This window comes from Urocitellus parryii, chromosome 12, assembly GCF_045843805.1.
Source record: "Urocitellus parryii isolate mUroPar1 chromosome 12, mUroPar1.hap1, whole genome shotgun sequence".
Classification (NCBI taxonomy): Eukaryota; Metazoa; Chordata; class Mammalia; order Rodentia; family Sciuridae; genus Urocitellus; species Urocitellus parryii.
In genome coordinates this window covers 80522533-80541076 of record NC_135542.1, presented here as the reverse complement: position 1 = coordinate 80541076, position 18544 = coordinate 80522533, and the positions used below count along the sequence as shown (strand labels likewise).

At 44.1% G+C, this 18544-nt stretch overlaps 1 protein-coding gene across 10 annotated transcripts in view; it reads left to right on the top strand.

The window, feature by feature from the left end:
- The first annotated feature begins 912 nt into the window (after positions 1-912).
- Positions 913-18544, top strand: part of Bcl11a (BCL11 transcription factor A) — a 96274-nt gene continuing 78642 nt past the window's right edge. For 8 of the 10 annotated variants that reach the window (XM_077791957.1, XM_026412633.2, XM_026412635.2 and 5 more), the window contains exons 1-2: positions 928-982; positions 7866-8195. In XM_077791957.1, coding sequence (XP_077648083.1) covers positions 928-982; positions 7866-8195 — 385 coding nt within the window. Of the gene's footprint in view, positions 983-7865; positions 8196-18544 lie in introns of those variants that run through there. The other 2 variants (XM_026412634.2, XM_077791955.1) reach the window with 2 other exon arrangements.

The following is an 18544-nucleotide window of genomic DNA, read 5'->3' as shown; positions in this document are numbered from 1 at the left end:
TTTCACTTCGGCCCCGGGCGTCAGCAGGCAGGGAGAGAGAGCCGCGGCGGCGGGGAGGGGAAGTGGGTGTGCGCACCGAGAGGGTGTCCGGGAGCAACTCTACCTGGCTTCCCTCCGCCCGCGCCTCCCCGGCCCTGGGTTGCAGCCTCCTGGGGCACTCTTCCCCCCTCCCCCTCTTAAATAATCTTTCATTTTAGGGTCCGCGTGTGGCGGGGGGGAGCAAGGCGCAAGTCCTGCTCCCCCCCTCCCAACCCTCCACCCCTTTCTTCTCTCCTGGCCACGCCACCGCCGCGGCGCTCGCTGCGGCCACTGGTGAGCCAGCGGCCCCAAGCCCCCTCCCCTCTACCCGCCCCTCCCCCAGGGGCCGCGTCTGGCGTCTGCAGAGCCCCCCGCCCCGCACCTCCCCCGCCCCGCACTGGCCATTGGCTTGTCCTGGTCTCTTTTTCATGTCCAGCCCCTGATGTGTGTCCATTGGTGTGAGCTTCCCCTTCCCTCCTCCCCTTCTCTCCTGCTCGCCCTGCCCATGTTTTGTGTGTCTCTGTCCATCCAGACTCCTGACGTTCAAGTTCGCAGGGACGTCACGTCCGCACTTGAACTTGCAGCTCAGGGGGGCTTTTGCCATTTTTTTCATCTCTCTCTCTCTCTCTCTCTCTCCCTCTCTCTCTCTCTCCCTCTATCTCTCTTCTCTCTCTCTCTCTCCTTTTTTTTTTTTTGCTTAAAAAAAAAGCCATGACGGCTCTCCCACAATTCATCTTCCCTGCGCCATCTTTGTATTATTTCTAATTTATTTTGGATGTCAAAAGGCACTGATGAAGATATTTTCTCTGGAGTCTCCTTCTTTCTAACCCGGCTCTCCCGATGTGAACCGAGCCGTCGTCCGCCCGCCGCCGCCGCCGCCGCCGCCGCCCGCCCGCCCCGCAGCCCACCATGTCTCGCCGCAAGCAAGGCAAACCCCAGCACTTAAGCAAACGGGAATTCTCGCGTAAGTAACCCAATAATAGTAATAATTATTATTAATAATCACGAGAGCGCGCAGGACGAGAAGCAAGAGCGAGGGAGAGAGAGAGGTGTGTGCATGCATTTTTAAAATTTTCACGTGAAAAACCTCAGAGTCGAAGTAAAAGAGATTAAAGGGGAAAAAATCCTCATCACCTCTTGAATCATAGCCGTGTGTGCACTTTTGAGATAGCACGCACCTTTCAATTTTATTTAATTTTACAAAAATTTGACTCCTCCTCTTTTCTCCTTTCCGCCGCTTTATTTCTCTTTTCAAAAAGGAATGCAATGATCCCCCACCCCCCGATTTTGCAAAATAATGAACAATGCTAAGGATGAGAGCAACTCACAGGCAAACCTGGGGGTGGGAGCTGGAGGGAAAGGAGGTTGCTTCCACTCACCGTAGGAAAACTGAGGGGGGGGGGAGGCATATCTAAGTCTAAAAAACAATTCCTGGGGAGAAAAGAGGTAAGATCGGCCCTTGGACACCAAAGCGCTCACGGTCAAGTGTGCAGCGGGAGGAAAGTAGTCAGCCTCACAATAGTGAGAAAGTGGGACTGTGGAAAGGGGCCCCCGGCGCTCCTGAGTCTGCGGAGTCGGGAGAGGGGCTGCGGTGGCGGGGAAAGCCTGGTGACCGAGAAGGACGGGAGAAGCGGCCGGCGCTGCCGCCTTTTGTTCCGGCCGGAGGTGGGTGTTTGTCCCGCTGCCTTTTGTGCCGGCTCCTAGAGCTTGCCCTCCTGCGCCGCCGCCGCCGCCGAAGGCAGGAGCTAGGGCCGGGGGAGGAGGCAGCCAGGGGCACGCGGGAGAGGGAGGGAGGGAGCCTGGGCCGCGGCCGCCGGGTTGCGGCTGCCCGCCCCTCCCGGCCGAACCTTAGAGGCGGCGAGGAGAAGACGTGCAAAATAAATAAATAAAATTTGAATTAAATTAAACAAGGCAAGAGAATGTAAGATTTCTTGCCCTCAAACAGAAGTCAAACGCTCTGCCAGCCCTTTTCTTCACCATTTTCCTCTTTGACTCCCCCACCCCCCCCTTAAAAATCTCACAATCTCTAATGAGGGGGGGCATTGACAATCACCCCCTTCCCCCAAACCCCTTCAGTTGCAAACTTAAAAGCGCCGGCGGCACCGAGAGGGAGCGAGGAACTCCCTCCTCTTACTATTTTTTGGAAGATTTTCAAAAAAAGTGGAAGTGGATTTTGATTGGGAAAAATCTCGTGTCTGAATGTTTACAAGCACCGCGTGTGCGGGAGCCTCCTGCCAACAAACAGACAGAGGACCGTGCGCGGCGCGGCAGCCCGGGAGCAGGAGGCGGCCTCGACCGGGCCTCGGCGACCTCGCCGCGCCCCAGTCTAACCCCGGATCGCCCACCCCGCGCCCGCCGCCCACCCGCCAGGCACCGCTGCTGGCCAAACCGCGACTGGGAGCCAGTCCGGCCCGCGGTCCCCGTCCATCCCCAGCACAATGCCCTGATCTCCGGTCCCGACCTCCCAGACTGTGAAATCGGCTGGTTGAAATTCGGTTTTGTAAAGCACTTTTATTTTGCAAAGCAACTGTAAAAGCGCGTTCTGCGCGCCCGCTCCACTTAGCCCCGGGTACTCTCTCGGACTTCTCTTGCTCTGGACCCCGGGGAGGTCACCACGTGCTTTCCCTGCCCCTCTCCCACTCTGTCCGGCCATCAGCCTCCAGCACCCTGCCGTGGCCAGACCAGGTTAACGGAGGGGGTGGGATAAGGGAGAAGTGTGTTCGAATATGCATTTTGGGGGTACTGGATCCCAGGACCCTGCACGCTCCACCTTTAGGTTCTTGTCCTTTACCTTGGGCCTGGCTTGGTCGGAGGTCCTCGTGAGCCTGTGTGAGGGGTAGTGGTGGCTAACTCCAGCTGAGCGGCGCCTGGAAAGGCGGGCGTAGGCACTTAGGAAAGTTTGAGAGTAATAGAGAGAAAGGCGTGAGAGGGCCCTCATCAAACCCTGCTCCCGCATTCATAACTCCTCTTTTAATTTTTGATGCAAGTTTAAAGGACCACCTATACTCGCTTCTGTATTTTTTTTTAAAGGGGGGGGGGATGAGCACTGGGAATTGAATTTTTCACTGGGCCCTGGAACTTGTCACACACTTCGGAAGCTCCCCCGCCCGGGCACGTTGCGGGGCCCTCCCTCTCCCCACCCCCGCGCATCCCTCCCTCGCGCTCTCCCCCGCCCCCACTCCCCCGGCCGCGCCGGATGCGGAGCAGACGCGGCGCGCGGCGGTGTGAAGTTACTACCCGGCCAGGTACCGGCGGGAAGGAAGGGCAGTGTTCGCAGGACTCGGGAAAGCCCGGCCATTCGGAAGGATGCAGTGGGGGCTCAAAGGATCGACTGGGGCGCGCAGTCCGAACTGCTCCCTGGTACCTCCTCCCTCTTGGGTCCATTTCGGGACACTCCAGAATGGGAGGGTTAGTCTCCCTGCCAGTCCCAGTGCGGGCACTGGGTTAGGGGGCCAGATTTTGTGGGGGTACGGAGATCGTTCCTTTCTCTAATTTTCTGGGTGCGCAGAGGGGGCGGGAGCCATTCCCGGTCCTCAGGAACCCCCCCCCCCCTTTGCTACGTGGGCTGAATGAGCCATTCGGTCGCTAGGAGGCAGAACAAGATCAAGAAAGCTCAGCGAACTTGAACCTGTACCAGAGCCTCCCCCACCCCCTGCCCGGCGTTCCTTGGCCGGGGAGGGACGAGCTTTGCGAGGGTGGGGGTGGGGGTAACGAACGGTTGGGCAGAATTCCCTTTCTTCCCCCCACCCCCCATCACCCCTTGTGTCTTTGTTCTTCATTTTGACTTTAAAAATGCTTCTGGCCAGGGCCGGGAAGAGGCGACCGGGCGCGCGGCCGCCACCCCTGTGCGCGAGCAGAGGAGACCAGTGTATCGGGCGCGGAGCGGGGTGCAGTTTTCGCTTTCTTTCGGGCCAGGCATTTTTGGTACCAAGAAAAGGGTAGTGCGCGCTCTCAGGCTTCAGGGCACCGCCGAAGGGAGGAATATATAGCAAGTTTGCATTTGGTCTCCAGGTTCACTTCTCCCAACCCCTCTTCCCCACGCAAAGCACAGGTCTCGGCGGCTAAGGCAGGCATGCCGGGCAGCTCTGCAGCCCAATGCTCCCCCTCCCCGCCTCCCGCAGCTCTCGCCTCGGAGCCCGAAATCACAACAATAGTAATAGTTATCATCATAATGATGCGGGCAAGCAGCGTCATTAATAATGAATAACCGTGGCCGCCGCCTGACGCACACCGGGTGCATAGACTTGCGAGGGGAAAAAGCATTTGCACAGATCCTGTAAAGTAAAAAGTGTTAGCGTGTGGGAGAATGAATTTCAGGACCAGCTCTTGGCTGTGTGTGTGTGTGTGTGTGTGTGTGTGTGTGTGAGAGAGAGAGAGAGAGAGAGAGAGAGAGAGATATGAAACCAAGACTGCACCAGGTTAACCAGCCGAATTTTCCAAACCCCACTTCCTTTTTCACCAACTGGCGGGCCTAGGGAACCATCACCCCGCGGCCCGGCTGTGGGCGTCAGGCTGCAGCGGAGGCCCCTGGCTGCCCGCCGCCGCTGGGCCCTGGGTCCGGGCCCCAAGGCCGCTGCTGCACGTGTTCGCAGCTAGCGCGGCCAGATCCTGTAGCCTGGAGGCTGATCGCTTTGTGCCTCAGAGTCCGGGCGGCCCAACTTCACTTTCTGCACTGCCCACCCCATGCTGGGCCCCCGGCCCGGGGCCTGCAGCCTCTGGCTTCGCTTTTGTTTCTTTGCTTTTCCTCCTTTGCATTTCATCCTCCCGTTTGGTTTACCCTGTTAGGAAAATTCTAGGGGAAGGACTTGGAAAGCAAACTTGAAGACACATTTCCCTTTACCCCTCCCCCCTCCCCGGCAGCCCTCATTTCCCTTGCTTCTTCCCGACATTTCTTCTAAGGATTTTTTTTTTTTAAATTTATTCTTTTGCAACTACAGAAAAGAGGAAAGAGATCTCAGTCAGCCTCCGGGACACTGAGACGTTCCAGTACGTTTTGCTGAACGCAGAAGCATTTTATTTTCTATTTCTTCCTTCCCTTGTAGAGAGAATTCGCGGCTAATTATTATGATTATTTGCCCACTCCCTTCCACTTCAATCGAGGACTCCCCGCTTTGTAGCTAGAGTTAGGCCGGAGCTTAGAAACGATGGTTTTGTGGGGGGAAGGAGGATGGAGTTGAGTTGAGGGAGGGGGTAAAATGACTGAGGTTAGGAATGTTTTTAGGGAAAGAGGAATTTGCATTAAAATACAGAGAAATTATCTGATGCCCAGAAAGGAAATGTTGATTGCCACTGAGAAAAGATGTCAATGTAAATCAGTAGACTGCAACAAGAGAATTGTATTTTCATATTTTCTTTGTCCCCCACTTCGTCTGATTTTTAATAATATAGCAGCAATAATAAAAACACGTTTGAGTCTTTCTCTGAACATTTCTAACCAAATGTTTTTCAAGGAGCCGATGTTAAATGTATTTCATACATTAGGATATAATTCTTGTTAATTAGCAATAATTTACGTTAAGAGCATAGAAAATGTTGAGGTTACAGGTTTTATATCTGTACATTTGATCATCTTGTTATTTTCAAGAACTTTGCCTCCTATAAAATTAATTAGGTGAAATGTGGAGGTGTAATCAGCAACCTGTGAATTACCACTTCATTTCCTGGTTTTGATTGTAAATCAGTTCAGTCACTACATTTAGAAGACTTTAACCAAGTCTGTTTTGTACCGAATTACCTTTAACTATTTGATACCTAGGAGAATATTTCCTTTTGCTTCTAAATAATAATCTCACATTCAGGAACATGTCAGGCCTTGGGAATTAAAAAACAAGCAAACCCATTTCTTAATGGTGGCATTTGTAAAAATGTTTTAACTTTAATAAAATATTTTTTTCTTGAGTCTTCTTTCAGTCTGCAAACCTCAGCACCTGTAGTTAATGCTAAACAATAACAACAACAGGAAAAAGCCAACATTTGTCAGTGTGTACTTAATTCAAATAGCAGGGATCTTGGAGATGATTTCCCTATTCCATTTTTCACTTGGTCAAAATGAAAGCAAAATGTAGGAGAAAAATGACAGAAAGGCACAAAGCAAAAACACTTCCATTCCTCTCCTTTTATGCATGTGCATTTTGAATTTACCTTTTGGCCAGAATGTTGGGCAAAGAAACATTTAAGTGCTTACTTTGCTGTCTTTATTAGTAGGGAGATAACCTTCATATTCCTGTGGTGACCTTATGTTAAATTAGGAGGTGTACCAGAGGCTAGAAATTATGACATGTCCTACTTGAGCACAGGTGCAGCTAGGCAGGGCTCTCTCAATATTATTTCACCCAGCACATCTGGGAGTTACTCCAGATCTTCCCCCTCAATATTCAGCCTGGGTAGGGTTGAAATAAATTTAACCTGAGTTCACTGGATTTTTGCACTTTATCAAAATCTGTTCCAATATTCTACACTCAAATTAAAATCTATTTTTTGATTCTCTGTGGCTTTAAGTTCATTAAATGTGAAATTGGCAGCTTGCTAAAGAAGGTCAGACTGATTAACTGTTTAAGACTTGTACATTTTCTGCTTCACTTTTTTTTTTAACTGGCAACATCCTGGTGGTGTTTTGTATTTTATGATTTTTGTGGGGGATAGAGCAAGCATAATGTTTCACAAGCAGAGACTTCCCAGATCTCCTTTCCCCTCTGGAAGGTTAAAAAAAAAATGATAGAAGCGGTTCAAATAGATGCTAGAGTATTTTAGTACAAAGTGGGAAAAAAAAAAAGAAAGAAAGAAAAACAGGACAGAAAGACATGTCTACCTTGTTATACCATCCGCTGGTGATTATGTGTGCAGAAATAGTCCCATAATGAAGCGTTTTGGAGCTCATTCAGAAAATTAGTCAACTTTGACAACATTAGGCGAAGTATTTCAAGTCTAAAGAAAGGACTTCTCAGCCCTTTTCTGAAATGTGGCGTTTGCTTGACCATTCTGATTTTTATGTCATGGATGCCACCAAGTGCAAACATGTTTAGAATATTTTAGGCTTTCCTTTCTTCAGAATGAAAAAATGACTAATTGGCTTATTTTCTTAAGTACTCAAAGTATCCCATTTAGCTAATGTGTCTGAGAAGAATTGCCAGTGAATTTGGTATTTCTTTGATTTTGTGGCACTGCTGAGAGTAGGATCAGAAAGATATTTGGCAGAGTGAATTATGCTGCGTTATGATTATTACTTAGATCTGTTTCACAGGTGAATCCAGTAGTTTTTTTTTTTTGTTGTTGTTACAGCAGTGTAAATGTGGCACATTGTGCTATAGTAGCTTTCTTATTCATGAAACTGTGTCTGTATACTTAAGTGTATATACATTCACACACAAAGAGTATATGTGTTTTTTCACCTCCCTTTTTCTTTGGCATAATAGACAACTTGGTGTTAAAGAAACAAATTTGGTTTCAATCCATGTTTTTACCAGTTTTTCTTGGTAGTTATTATTTAAGCATTCTTTATGCTCCTTGTGTTAACTATTTGTTTAAGTCACATTCTTCCAAAACTTATAAACCAGACCTATTTGAATTGTGTGTGTGTGTGTGTGTGTGTGTGTGTTTCCTTTGGAGTTACACAAGTCAGACAGGTTTTTTTGAATACATGATGATTTGCTTCGTTGATAAGTGCACTTTCTTGTTGATAACCTCCACATCCTTGTACATTTTGCATGCTCAAATTTTTCTGTTACATAGAGAAAACTAGAAACACTTTACATGATGTGGAAGGGTGGGATGGGGTTGAGAATGTATTTTCCCCCTTTTCTCTCCCCTCTGGCACTTTAATAATTGTGCTTTTGTTTTTCCAACCACAGCCGAACCTCTTGAAGCCATTCTTACAGATGATGAACCAGACCACGGCCCGTTGGGAGCTCCGGAAGGGGACCATGACCTCCTCACCTGTGGGCAGTGCCAGATGAACTTCCCATTGGGGGACATTCTTATTTTTATCGAGCACAAACGGAAACAATGCAATGGCAGCCTCTGCTTAGAAAAAGCTGTGGATAAGCCACCTTCCCCTTCACCAATCGAGATGAAAAAAGCATCCAATCCTGTGGAGGTTGGCATCCAGGTCACGCCAGAGGATGACGATTGTTTATCAACGTCATCTAGAGGAATTTGCCCCAAACAGGAACACATAGCAGGTAAATGAGAAGCAAGGAGAAAAGCTGTTTGCATGTTTTCTTTTCATTTTCAGAGGTGCTGTAGCCAAGCAGTAAGGAGGGGTGAAGTGCTTTCTGTATATCTCCATGTGACTGTCCATGACAGCCCTGTAATGTTAAAATAATCATTCCTATTGCATATGTCCAGAACACAGAAAATAAATATTTTCCACCTCATGGAGTCAGATGTAGGTGGAATAGGTACACACACCTGACACCCTCTCTCTGGATCTGCTGACTCTGAATTTCTTTCCTTCTCTATGCCTGCCTTCTTCTCATTTTAAAGTGTTGAACCTTAACTACACCCAGCCCAGCTTTCAACATCCATTTCTGGCCTTGGTGACTTGTCAGAGGCAAAGCGGCCACATAGACATTTGTGGTTCAGCCAATGACCTGCTTGACTCAGGATACCTGGTTGGGCCTCCCTAGGAGTGCAGTTAGTTCTCAAGGCTTCCCTGAAGTGGGGTGGGCTGTCAGGGTGGCTTGGAGAGGATGGAAAGAGTTAACTGAGCTCCAGGGCTAGCCTTGGATCCATATTGGCTGTCAGCCCGTATGGGGCTGTAATTAAACACAGCCCCGTGGTGGGATGACACCGTGACCTTGACTTTAAGATGCCATTTTCAACTGGCCAGGCCAGAGTAGAGAGGGCAGTTGCTGAAGCGCACAGACATGCTTACTCGAAAAGTTTAAGGGCATGTTGGAAATTTCAAAAGGTTGGTTTGACAGGAACGGCTGCTCCCTGCAGCCTGCCTCCTCAGCTCAATGATAAATGCTTCTCTGTGCTCTCTCTTGTCTCTGATGTGGTTTTGACAGATGTATCTTGATTTTGTTTGTGGTTTACACAACCACATGTCACCCTTACAAATGTCCAGTCCAGACTCCAATGTTTCTGCTATAACACAATGTAAAATTTTTCTTGGAAAAAATACATATACATATTCAACAGCTCTCCCTCCTTCGGTTAATTTTACCAGGGAGGTAGCTAGATGTGTGGGTTTCTTAGCAGCTTAAGGGGAAAGTAATTAAAGGCTAAGAGAGGGACTTAAATTCCTTACTCTGAGTGATAAACAGCAACACTATATGGTGACCCTTAAGACACTTTTTGATTTAGCACATTAGACAAAGCAAGTGCAGATTCTGTGGTGAGAGAAACACCACGCCTATCAATGAATGGATCACTTTCTTCCACACACCCCCACCCCAAGCAGAAGATTTGTTCGGTTTTAGGAAAGGTAGTGCATATAATCAATGGATTCCCTGAAATTTGTCTCTCTGACATAGTTTGACCACAGAGTTAAACCGTAATAGGTCAGTGGCTAGAGGGGAGTAAATGTCATATAATGCCCCCCCCCAAATTTGATCATTAAAATCAAACATGGCATCTTCTTTCTTTCTTAAAAAATGTTTTCTGTAGTAACACTCAGATACTTTTCCTTTAGTAAAATGAGAAGTCTGCTTCCAGAAAAGCTGCATTTGTGAAGTGTTTTTCTTAAATCTACCACATTTAGCTTATGTGACACATAGGTTAAGGTTTTCATCTCCCCCCACCCCACAGTAGGATATGGCAATGACCATTTCCATGTGCTGTCTTGTGACTGGAAGGAAAATGAACAGAAGTGTAAGGCATGATTAATGAAGCAAGAGCAGGCGGAAGGGGATTTGTCGTCTTTGGAGATCCAAAGCCTTGCTAAATCACCAAATATGGAGTAACGCTTGCGTGATGTAACACCGTATTTACATATCGAGCTGCTCGTTTAAAAGACAAAACACAGTGTCTGTCAGGCAAGAATTAAAACCACACTTCTTACTGAGGTTCCAGATAGTTATTCAGTCTCAGATTAACCAGCTCGAAATTCTGGACCTCTGTATTTAGAGGAGGATTCTGAGGCTGGGGCGGGCCTTATAAATAGTTAAGGCTTTTTACTCTTACAGTTGTGAATCTACATGGGGAAAGAAATTGGTTTTAATTCTCTGGTTGTCATAATGGTTCAGTTCCTTTTTTTTTTTTTTTTTTTTTTTTGGAACTGGTTTAATAGCAGAGCCTAGAGAAGTCCCTTCCTCCAACAACAAATAAGGCAAATTCAAGATATACTTTATGAGGCTAATCCGACATAGTTGCACTGAGATGGAAAGCTATCTAAGATAGTCAATGGGTGCACAAGTGCTTGGATCCAGGTGAGGTAAACCTTGCAAACAGGAATAATTACAAAGTCTTGATTCCTTTCATTGTGTTTAATCACCTGTTCCCACCCTGGAATTGGCTGAACATAAATAGCATGGTCACATCTCAAAGTGAGATGTCAGTAACTAGAATCATGACTTATCATAATTCACGGTAATGAATTAAGAGTTTCCTATGGTGAAATTAACATTCTACCAATGCATATAAATTATGATGCTCTGGCCCTCAGGTGCCCCTGAAGTGAAGTTCTGGAAAGACGGCTGTGTTATTCCCAGCCCATTTCTCTAATGCACATCTCCACAATTCTAAGTCTGCTTTTCTCCTCCTCCTCCTTCTTATGATGAGGAAGGAAACAATAACAGTAATCATTCAGTAGATATTTGAATTGTGTGTCACAAAAAAAAAGGAGAAGCAATGTCTGTATTAGGAAAGAGATATATTGATGAATCTCTGGAAGAATATGTTTGGCAACTACATAAAAGGTAGTCATTTAAGCACGCTGTGTAGGAAAGGCTTTATTAAACTGATGTAAGTTGGATTTGAGTTCACAGTGTGCTCTGTGCCATTTTGTAGAAAGGAAGCAGGAATAAAACCGTGACAGATCTTCGTCAGATAAATAAAGCTTAGAATTTGGGGCTTTCAAATAGGAGAATAAGGTAGAGTTCATAAGCTCTGTAAAATAGTGTGCATTTTGACTGTGCTCAGGCCTCCCAAAGCTGAGTGGTTTTTGGAAGATGCTTTTTACCTGGTGAATAGATGGTATGTGCTCCCAACTCCATCCATGTGCAGGTGTTACCTGTGCCCAGGTCAGGGTTGCTTTTTCCATTTTATTCAGATATGTGGTATATTGTGTGATTGTGATCTACAGAGACCACTGAAATAGTATTAATTGAACTGGAAATGTACCTTATATCTTGTGGGCCCAGTCTGTCAATATGTGTGTGGAAGTACTCACCATCAGATACAAGCAGCTTTAACTGTCAGTCAGAGCTTTCAATATGGATTTTGTTGTTTTTGAGTCTCTTATTTTATGATGGGGGAAATATTCATCGAAGATTAGTGGATGTGAAACTGCTGTTTTCTTACAGAGAAGGCCAAAAATATTAATCCACAGTGTCAGATTTGGAGTTTTGACTTATTGCACATAGGAATCTTTAAATTAGGGTTGGACTGTCATAGAAGTTAGTATTTAAGAGAAATGGGGAAAATATAATAAATCCCATAAAGTGCAGTCAAGTCTGGTGTTATTGATATGTAACATTGTTTTCTCCTTAAAATCTTGAACATAAACATATCAGGATATTGGAAATATTTTCCTAGACAGTATAGCTGATATCTAGATAATGATATGTAAGACAGAAACACTCATGAAGGGGGTTATACTAATTTTAAATGGAAAAACATTAGCATGTTGCTTACAGGTAAATCAAGTATAACGTATTTGTGCTTTTCAGAATTTAGAAAATCAACTTGCCTTTTCTTTTTGTACCCATTTTAATTCTTTCCTAACTCGGACTGGAGGATGTATTTGTATACTTTATGGTATAATTGTAAATGAGAGTATAAATTATAGTATCCTATTATAACTACTTATTTTTCATTTCTCTTCATTTGTGTGGTTCTGAATAAAAACTACTGACCTCCGAAGTGAATTTTCAAGCCTGGCAGCTAAAACAAACAAACAAACAACAACAACAAAAAACATCAGCACTTAAAAAAAATCAACCAATATACTGGCAAACATTTTATTTACCTTCAGAATCCAGAGAGTTGAGAATATTGTTTTCTAATAAATACCTAGGATATTTCCATAGGGAGCTCTGTTTGTGAATCCCCTACCCAAAGACTCATGTTCATGAAACTGGGAGTCCTATATACAAGCTGTATTTGTAAATAAGACAGAGAAAGGTTGTGAACTGGCAGCTTGGATGTTTTGTCAAAGTACAATGTCAGAGAAACTCTTTCTAAGACAAATTGTAAATAGAACTGTCACAGTGATTGCATGATTGAGCCGCAGAAGTGTCCTACAATTGTTGGCATTGTCAGAGGACTTTTGAAAGCTTAATTAAACACGGTGGCCCGCATGGCTGCTAAATTTACTTTGGAAAGCCAAAAAAGAAAAAAAAATATATATCTAAAATGTGTAAGATCCCAAAGATCCCAAAGTTCTTCAGACAGTGCCCTTTTGGTGGCACAGAAAAGATGCATTGTGCATTTTCTGAGTTGTCTTTTATAAATAATAGTTTTGAGAATAGGTCCACGTGATATGAAGATCATCCTGTGTGTGATGTGGAGATTGTGTTAGTTTTTCTGTCTCCTGCTGTTACAGACAGTTAATGTAAAAATGGCCTTTTATTGGAAACACAAATATGTATTCACTTCAAGAACAGGAGCAGAGGGGGACAAAGTTTCCCTCCCATTCTCTGTGTTTATTCTATGAAAGCTTAAAAAAAAAAAAACAGTGCTGTAATTTCTCAAATCACCCCTTCCCTTGTTGTGTTGCAGGTTGTGCCTTTTCCTTTAAAGGATCTGAAATATGTTTTGCCCACCTTTCTCCCAGTGAATGTGGAATTTAATTGTGGAGCTGCCCATGGGCTGAAAAATGTAACTGGGTGTAGAAACATGTAGGCAGGGTCAGGATAGGCACCTTCAGCTCAGGGAAGAGGCGAGTTGGATGCATATTAATGGCACATTTTAGATTCCTGGAAAATCATTAATTTCACACTGCAGTCTCCATGTAGTTTGGTAAATGTGGGAGGGCTAAATGGGGGTACCTAACAAACATGTGAATCCTGGGGCAACATTTTTCAGATTTTCATGATTTCTTAATGAAGGCGTTTAATAAAGGAGAAGAGATGAATGTTGGCTTTGCACACCAGTCAGTGAGCAAGGGAGAAAGTTTGTCTTTCCTTTGGGGGAAAATATTAAATTTAAAAGAAAGTAGAAAGCCCAGCTAGGGAGATGCACTGAGATTGCGTCACTTGATGTTAATTTAATCCACTTTGGTTGGTCTGTTCACACCCTTTATTGCACAAAGAAATCATTTGACAAAATTTACCCCAAGCCCAAGTCTGTTTTTACATACAGTAGTACCAGCTTTGTGCAATAAAAAGCACTTAGCATCAAGCTGGACCCAGCCTGGCACCTTGCCACTTTTTTTAGCATGAGATTTAATCACCAAGGATCTTTAGTACCTTTCTGCTTGTTCAGATTTCATTTGGGTCATGGCTATGTCAGCAGTGTTGTTATTTCAAGGATTTAAAAAAAAAAAAAAGATTTTAACTGAGGGCCCACTTTTAATATTAAATCAAGCAGGTTTTTATTTTATGTGTCAATTTGGAGGACATTAATAAAGTTCATAAAATATGTCCAGAGTATATAATTTAAAGGAGAATGAATAGTATTTTTATTTGTAATATGACTAGAAAAATGACCATCGAATCCCTTTCTCCTCTGTCTTTTTTCCTGCTCAGGTAGATAAGCACCCTTAAACTATTTCTCCCCTTTACTGCCAGGGTATAGAGCACTGGCCAATATCAGTAAATTTACCTTTGTAATTTGCCATGTAGTTTTTACAACAATGACCTAATTAATTTGAGCACGAACCATATTATTGCTACTGGAGTCATTTTCTGTCACAAACTTAATTTCCAGGAAATGTAACCTGATGAATAAGAATTCTTCAGCTCTCCACATGTGCTCCTAGAGACCAAAGGCAGATTTAAAATAATAATAATAAAAAAAAGGCCAGCATTATTAAAGCCAGTATGCTTGATGCCAAACTCAATTTGAAGCCAGTAAACATCAGGCTGTATTTCTAATCAGTTTTAGAATGTAACGTATTCCAAATTGGGTTCACTGGAATTTGTCTCCCTGCTTTTTACTGGCCAGCTGCACTCCCTATGCATTTTTAAAACATTTCAGCAAAGGCTTTTGCTGTTCTTAGCAGGGTTAGTAACTTGGGGTCTATTTCTGAGCTCATTCGTCATTCTGCGATGGCATTGAGTTAGGTTGGCAAGGGAAGGATTTGAGGCATGGGGGGTGGTGAGGTCACTTCTGATCCCAGCAGGGAATAGGTGAGCTTCATTTGCCTTTACAATAGGCGCACAGTTACTGCACCTTGGAGGAGCTCTCAGGTGCCGCTCAGATGGGCGCATGTAAATGCCCTGTCAGATGCGGAGCCGGAATATTAATGCTTCTTCCACCACCGCACCATAATAAAGCTGTACACAGCAAGCTTAATATGCAGCTAGTCTGGGGAATTGTATAAACTTAGATAGCCCAGTGTGAAAGACAGCAATGGAAGAATGCTTGCTATGCCAGAGTTTCCATCTTGTTCTCCTTTGATCTATAGCAAAATGAAAACATCATCCTGTCCTCCTCTTGGAGTTGTCTCCCCAACTCTGCCACCTTCCCATCTACCACCAGAATTTTTTTTTTGCATGTGCTGGTATGGAGAAATGGGACATAATTTGTTTCATATGGTTAATTACAGGCGTTTGAATATTTAAAATTTTAAATAGCCACAGTTCCAGCTTTTCCTGTTAAAAGTATGTGATTTGAACAAAGGGATTACAGTGTAAATATTTGTGGTGATTTGCAACACCCCTCTTTCCTATTAAACATATACACACACACACACTCACACACAGTTTAAATCTAGTGCTGACTTAAAGGACTTCACCTTCATTTGTACTTTTTTTTTTTTTAACCAACTCTCCATTGGAACTCCATTAAAATGTTTTACCATTATATTTTTGAGTCCGCTGTTGCTTGAGGTTTTAAAGAGGATTTTGATAATGTGTTCATTTAACAGAATCAACAGCTGTCAGAACCAGTTGTGGTAAATCCACAAAACGTATAAAGAAAAATACACACGTTTCCTGAAACAAAACCCTTGGAAAAAATAAGGTGCCAAGAACTGGCAAATTAGAAGTTTGCAGACAGGGAACTGAAGTGGCTCACAGTCTCTTGGTTTGCCCTAGAGACTGATCTGAGCAGATCTGATGCAATGCTGCTGGGAGGTGGACTTGAGCAGGTTGCTCCTTAAGGCAAAGCTGTGTGCTACTGACGTGTGCACATGAGGTAGGCTGGGCCTCAGTTCGCTCCCTCTGCTCCCTCCTTTTTTCTTTTGGATCTCTTTATATAGATAAAATATCAAGTTCTTAAGAGTGCTAAACAACAAATTATATCCACCTAAAGGTGAGATGATCGGGTTTAAACTTCCTGTAAAAGAGGCGAGAAGGCGCCTCCCACACCCTTTTCCAGATAGGGTTGGCAGAGTGTTATTCAGAACGGAATCACTCTCTGCCAGGCAATTCCCAGTGGGAACCTGGAGCAGGTATGTTGATGAAGGGGATACCTGGGGACCTTTGGTCACTCACAGTGAGTTTTTGTTTGTATCTTCACTGTTGTTAGCACTGGTGCTGAACAATTACACCCACAATTTGATCTCAGTTTTAGATAGAGGTAAATCGATTGATTAAAAAACTCCTATTAACATAAAGAATGGGATTATTATGAAACCTGCAAAGGTGATTTCAGAAGGAACAAACCCCCAACCCCTTCTATTTTCTTTTTTTGAACTTTCTAAAAAACACCAGGAAGGGTCCTGCCAAGCATCAGGGCATTTAAATGTATATTCATCATTTGTTCATTTTCTTGATATGTAATAATGCATTAGAAAGAAAAGCTTTGAGGAGGGTCACATTTGTTAATTTTTAGGGAAATAAGATGAATCTTGGATTCTTAGTTTAGTTGGAGCACAATGTACTACGTGGCAAGTCTGACCTTTTATGCTTCAAATATAGTTTCTCTTTGGGGAAAAGAACACAACCCCCCAAAAAACCATAAAACAGAACCTGAAGCACTTTCCTTCACGAATTGCAGGTATACCACGATTTCATGATTTATTTACATTTAAAGGCAAGCCCATAATGAACCATTTACTGCCCATTTTAACTCCTCCACCCCAAATCCTTTGAGTTCACAGTTAAAACAATGCATTAACCAATGTTAAAATTGAAATCTCAGGAGTTTCTCTCTCCTACTCCATCCCACCTTAAGACTTAAACAAAAGAAAAAAAATATTCTTTTACATTTAAAAGTGAACATTGGCTACTGAAGAATGATTTAAAGGCGGAAAAAAATTTTAATAATAAATCGTAACCTTCTCATGTTATGTTTTTGTTATGTTAAGGGGAAAAAAATCAATAAGGAAAAATTTAATTCTGATAAAGATACTCTTGGATCTTTGAAAACAACTGCTGTCCTTTTAACTAAAACATTTGAGCAGCTTCAAAGACTATGTATTTCTTCTGATCTTGGAGCTGTGTGACTGGTAGCAAGAAAGAAAAAAAAATCTTATTCTACATACAAGTGGATTGCTTAACAAGTCAGCACAGACACGTACTTGTTTGTACAATAGAGATAAAAATTCCTGTATAAAAATAATTCAGCTGCTGACAGCAGGCATTGTTGTTGGACCTGTCTTTTGTGCTTGTCCCAGCTCTGGGCCCTCCTCCCCTCCTATCTGCTTGGGGCAGCCTGCTGCCTGCAGACTCCTGACCAGAAGTTAATTGCTATATATTAAATATATAGGTATTGTATTTAAAGAGGAATATCCCAAGTCCTCCTATAGGCATTCCACTCTACTCTCTGATGTGACTGTAGCATTGCCAGCAGGGGGGTGGCAGGCAGACGCTCTAATAGGGAAAATGACTTGAAGGCAGTTAGGGGAAATTTGGCCTTCAAGTCCCATTTGCTCTGCAGTGTAGCATCGGTTTCTAAACTTTTGTTTTTAATCTAATTCTGATTTACCCTGTCACATCCCATATCAACCCTCATTGAACTCTACTCATGTAGAGTAACATTAGTGTCAAACGGAATTGGTCAGGACTGTGGACCTGTGGCTCATACAGATGGTGGTGAAGGCAGGTTCCATACCGTTCTGCATCCAATCCTTTCTAATAAATGTTAAAATGTGGCACACTTCTGAGCAGGGCCTTTGGATAAGAGAGTCAGGAAATCAGGAATAGTACCTGGGAGGTTTTCTTCTCTCTCTTTCTTTGCCCCTTCTGGATGCACCCACATTTCCAGTAAGATAAACTCTAGAAGAAGTCTGATCCTACGGGCTGGAGAGGGGAAAGGTGGCCGAAAGAAGTTATTGGAATATTTTTTAGTAGGAGTTCAAACAAAATCCCTACAACAGAGAGCCTTTGGGGTCTAGCAGTGGAGCTCTCAGCATGGACACGTGGCTGTTCTCAGCCTGACTTGTACCCTGGTTGGGATGGGACTTCCACACACTTGCATGCTTTCACCTGGGCTGGGGTGTTTGGGGTGGGGGGACAGGAGGAGTTCATTGGGAATTCTGCCACTAGATACTTTTCAAAATGTCAGGAGGTTGGTAAGGTGTCAGCGTTCAGGGAAAGGATTCTTCTCTGGACTGGTAATTGGGAAGCCCAAAAACCCAAATTCCCACGGTACTCTCTAATAACTGGGGTGGGCTGGTGGCAGTGGGTGGACATCACAACTTTCTGAATGTCAGCTGATGCCTGCATGACCCCTTCTTCTTGGATCAAGTACTGCCAGAGCAGAAATGGGGGGAAATCAGGACCACAAATAGCAGAGGACAGGATTTTCACTCCTCAGAAGTAAAGCAGACCTCTCCTTTCTTGCTCTTCCCTTTGGAAGCAGAAACTTCTAAAATTAATGCCACTCCAAGCCGATGAAAAAGCTGTTTTTCTACCATAGTGGATGTTTACACAGGAGAGGCAACGCGAGGGGAAAAAGGCATTCTGGGAGGGTGGAGGGACGCGTGTTAATCTGTGCTGTTGGAGTCTCGTGCAGTATTGCCTATAAGCAACTCTGGGCTGTTTTTGATAAATTACCATGTTTAGAGATAGGTTTGGCTCTTAAGGGCTTAGTTTTATGAACAAAGTCCGTAACGATGTTTGCAGCCTCTGTCTGTCTCTTAGCCCCTTTGGCTTGACTAGAAGCTCTATGTTTAGTTTAAGCTCAGTCTGGAAGATATAACAATTTTGCATTAAAAAAATGAGGAAATCATAGGAAGAAAAACCCTTTGCTTTTTGGATGAATCTTACTGATAATTTGCTAAAGCTCATTTGAATTTTAAGCACTTCTTTAATCT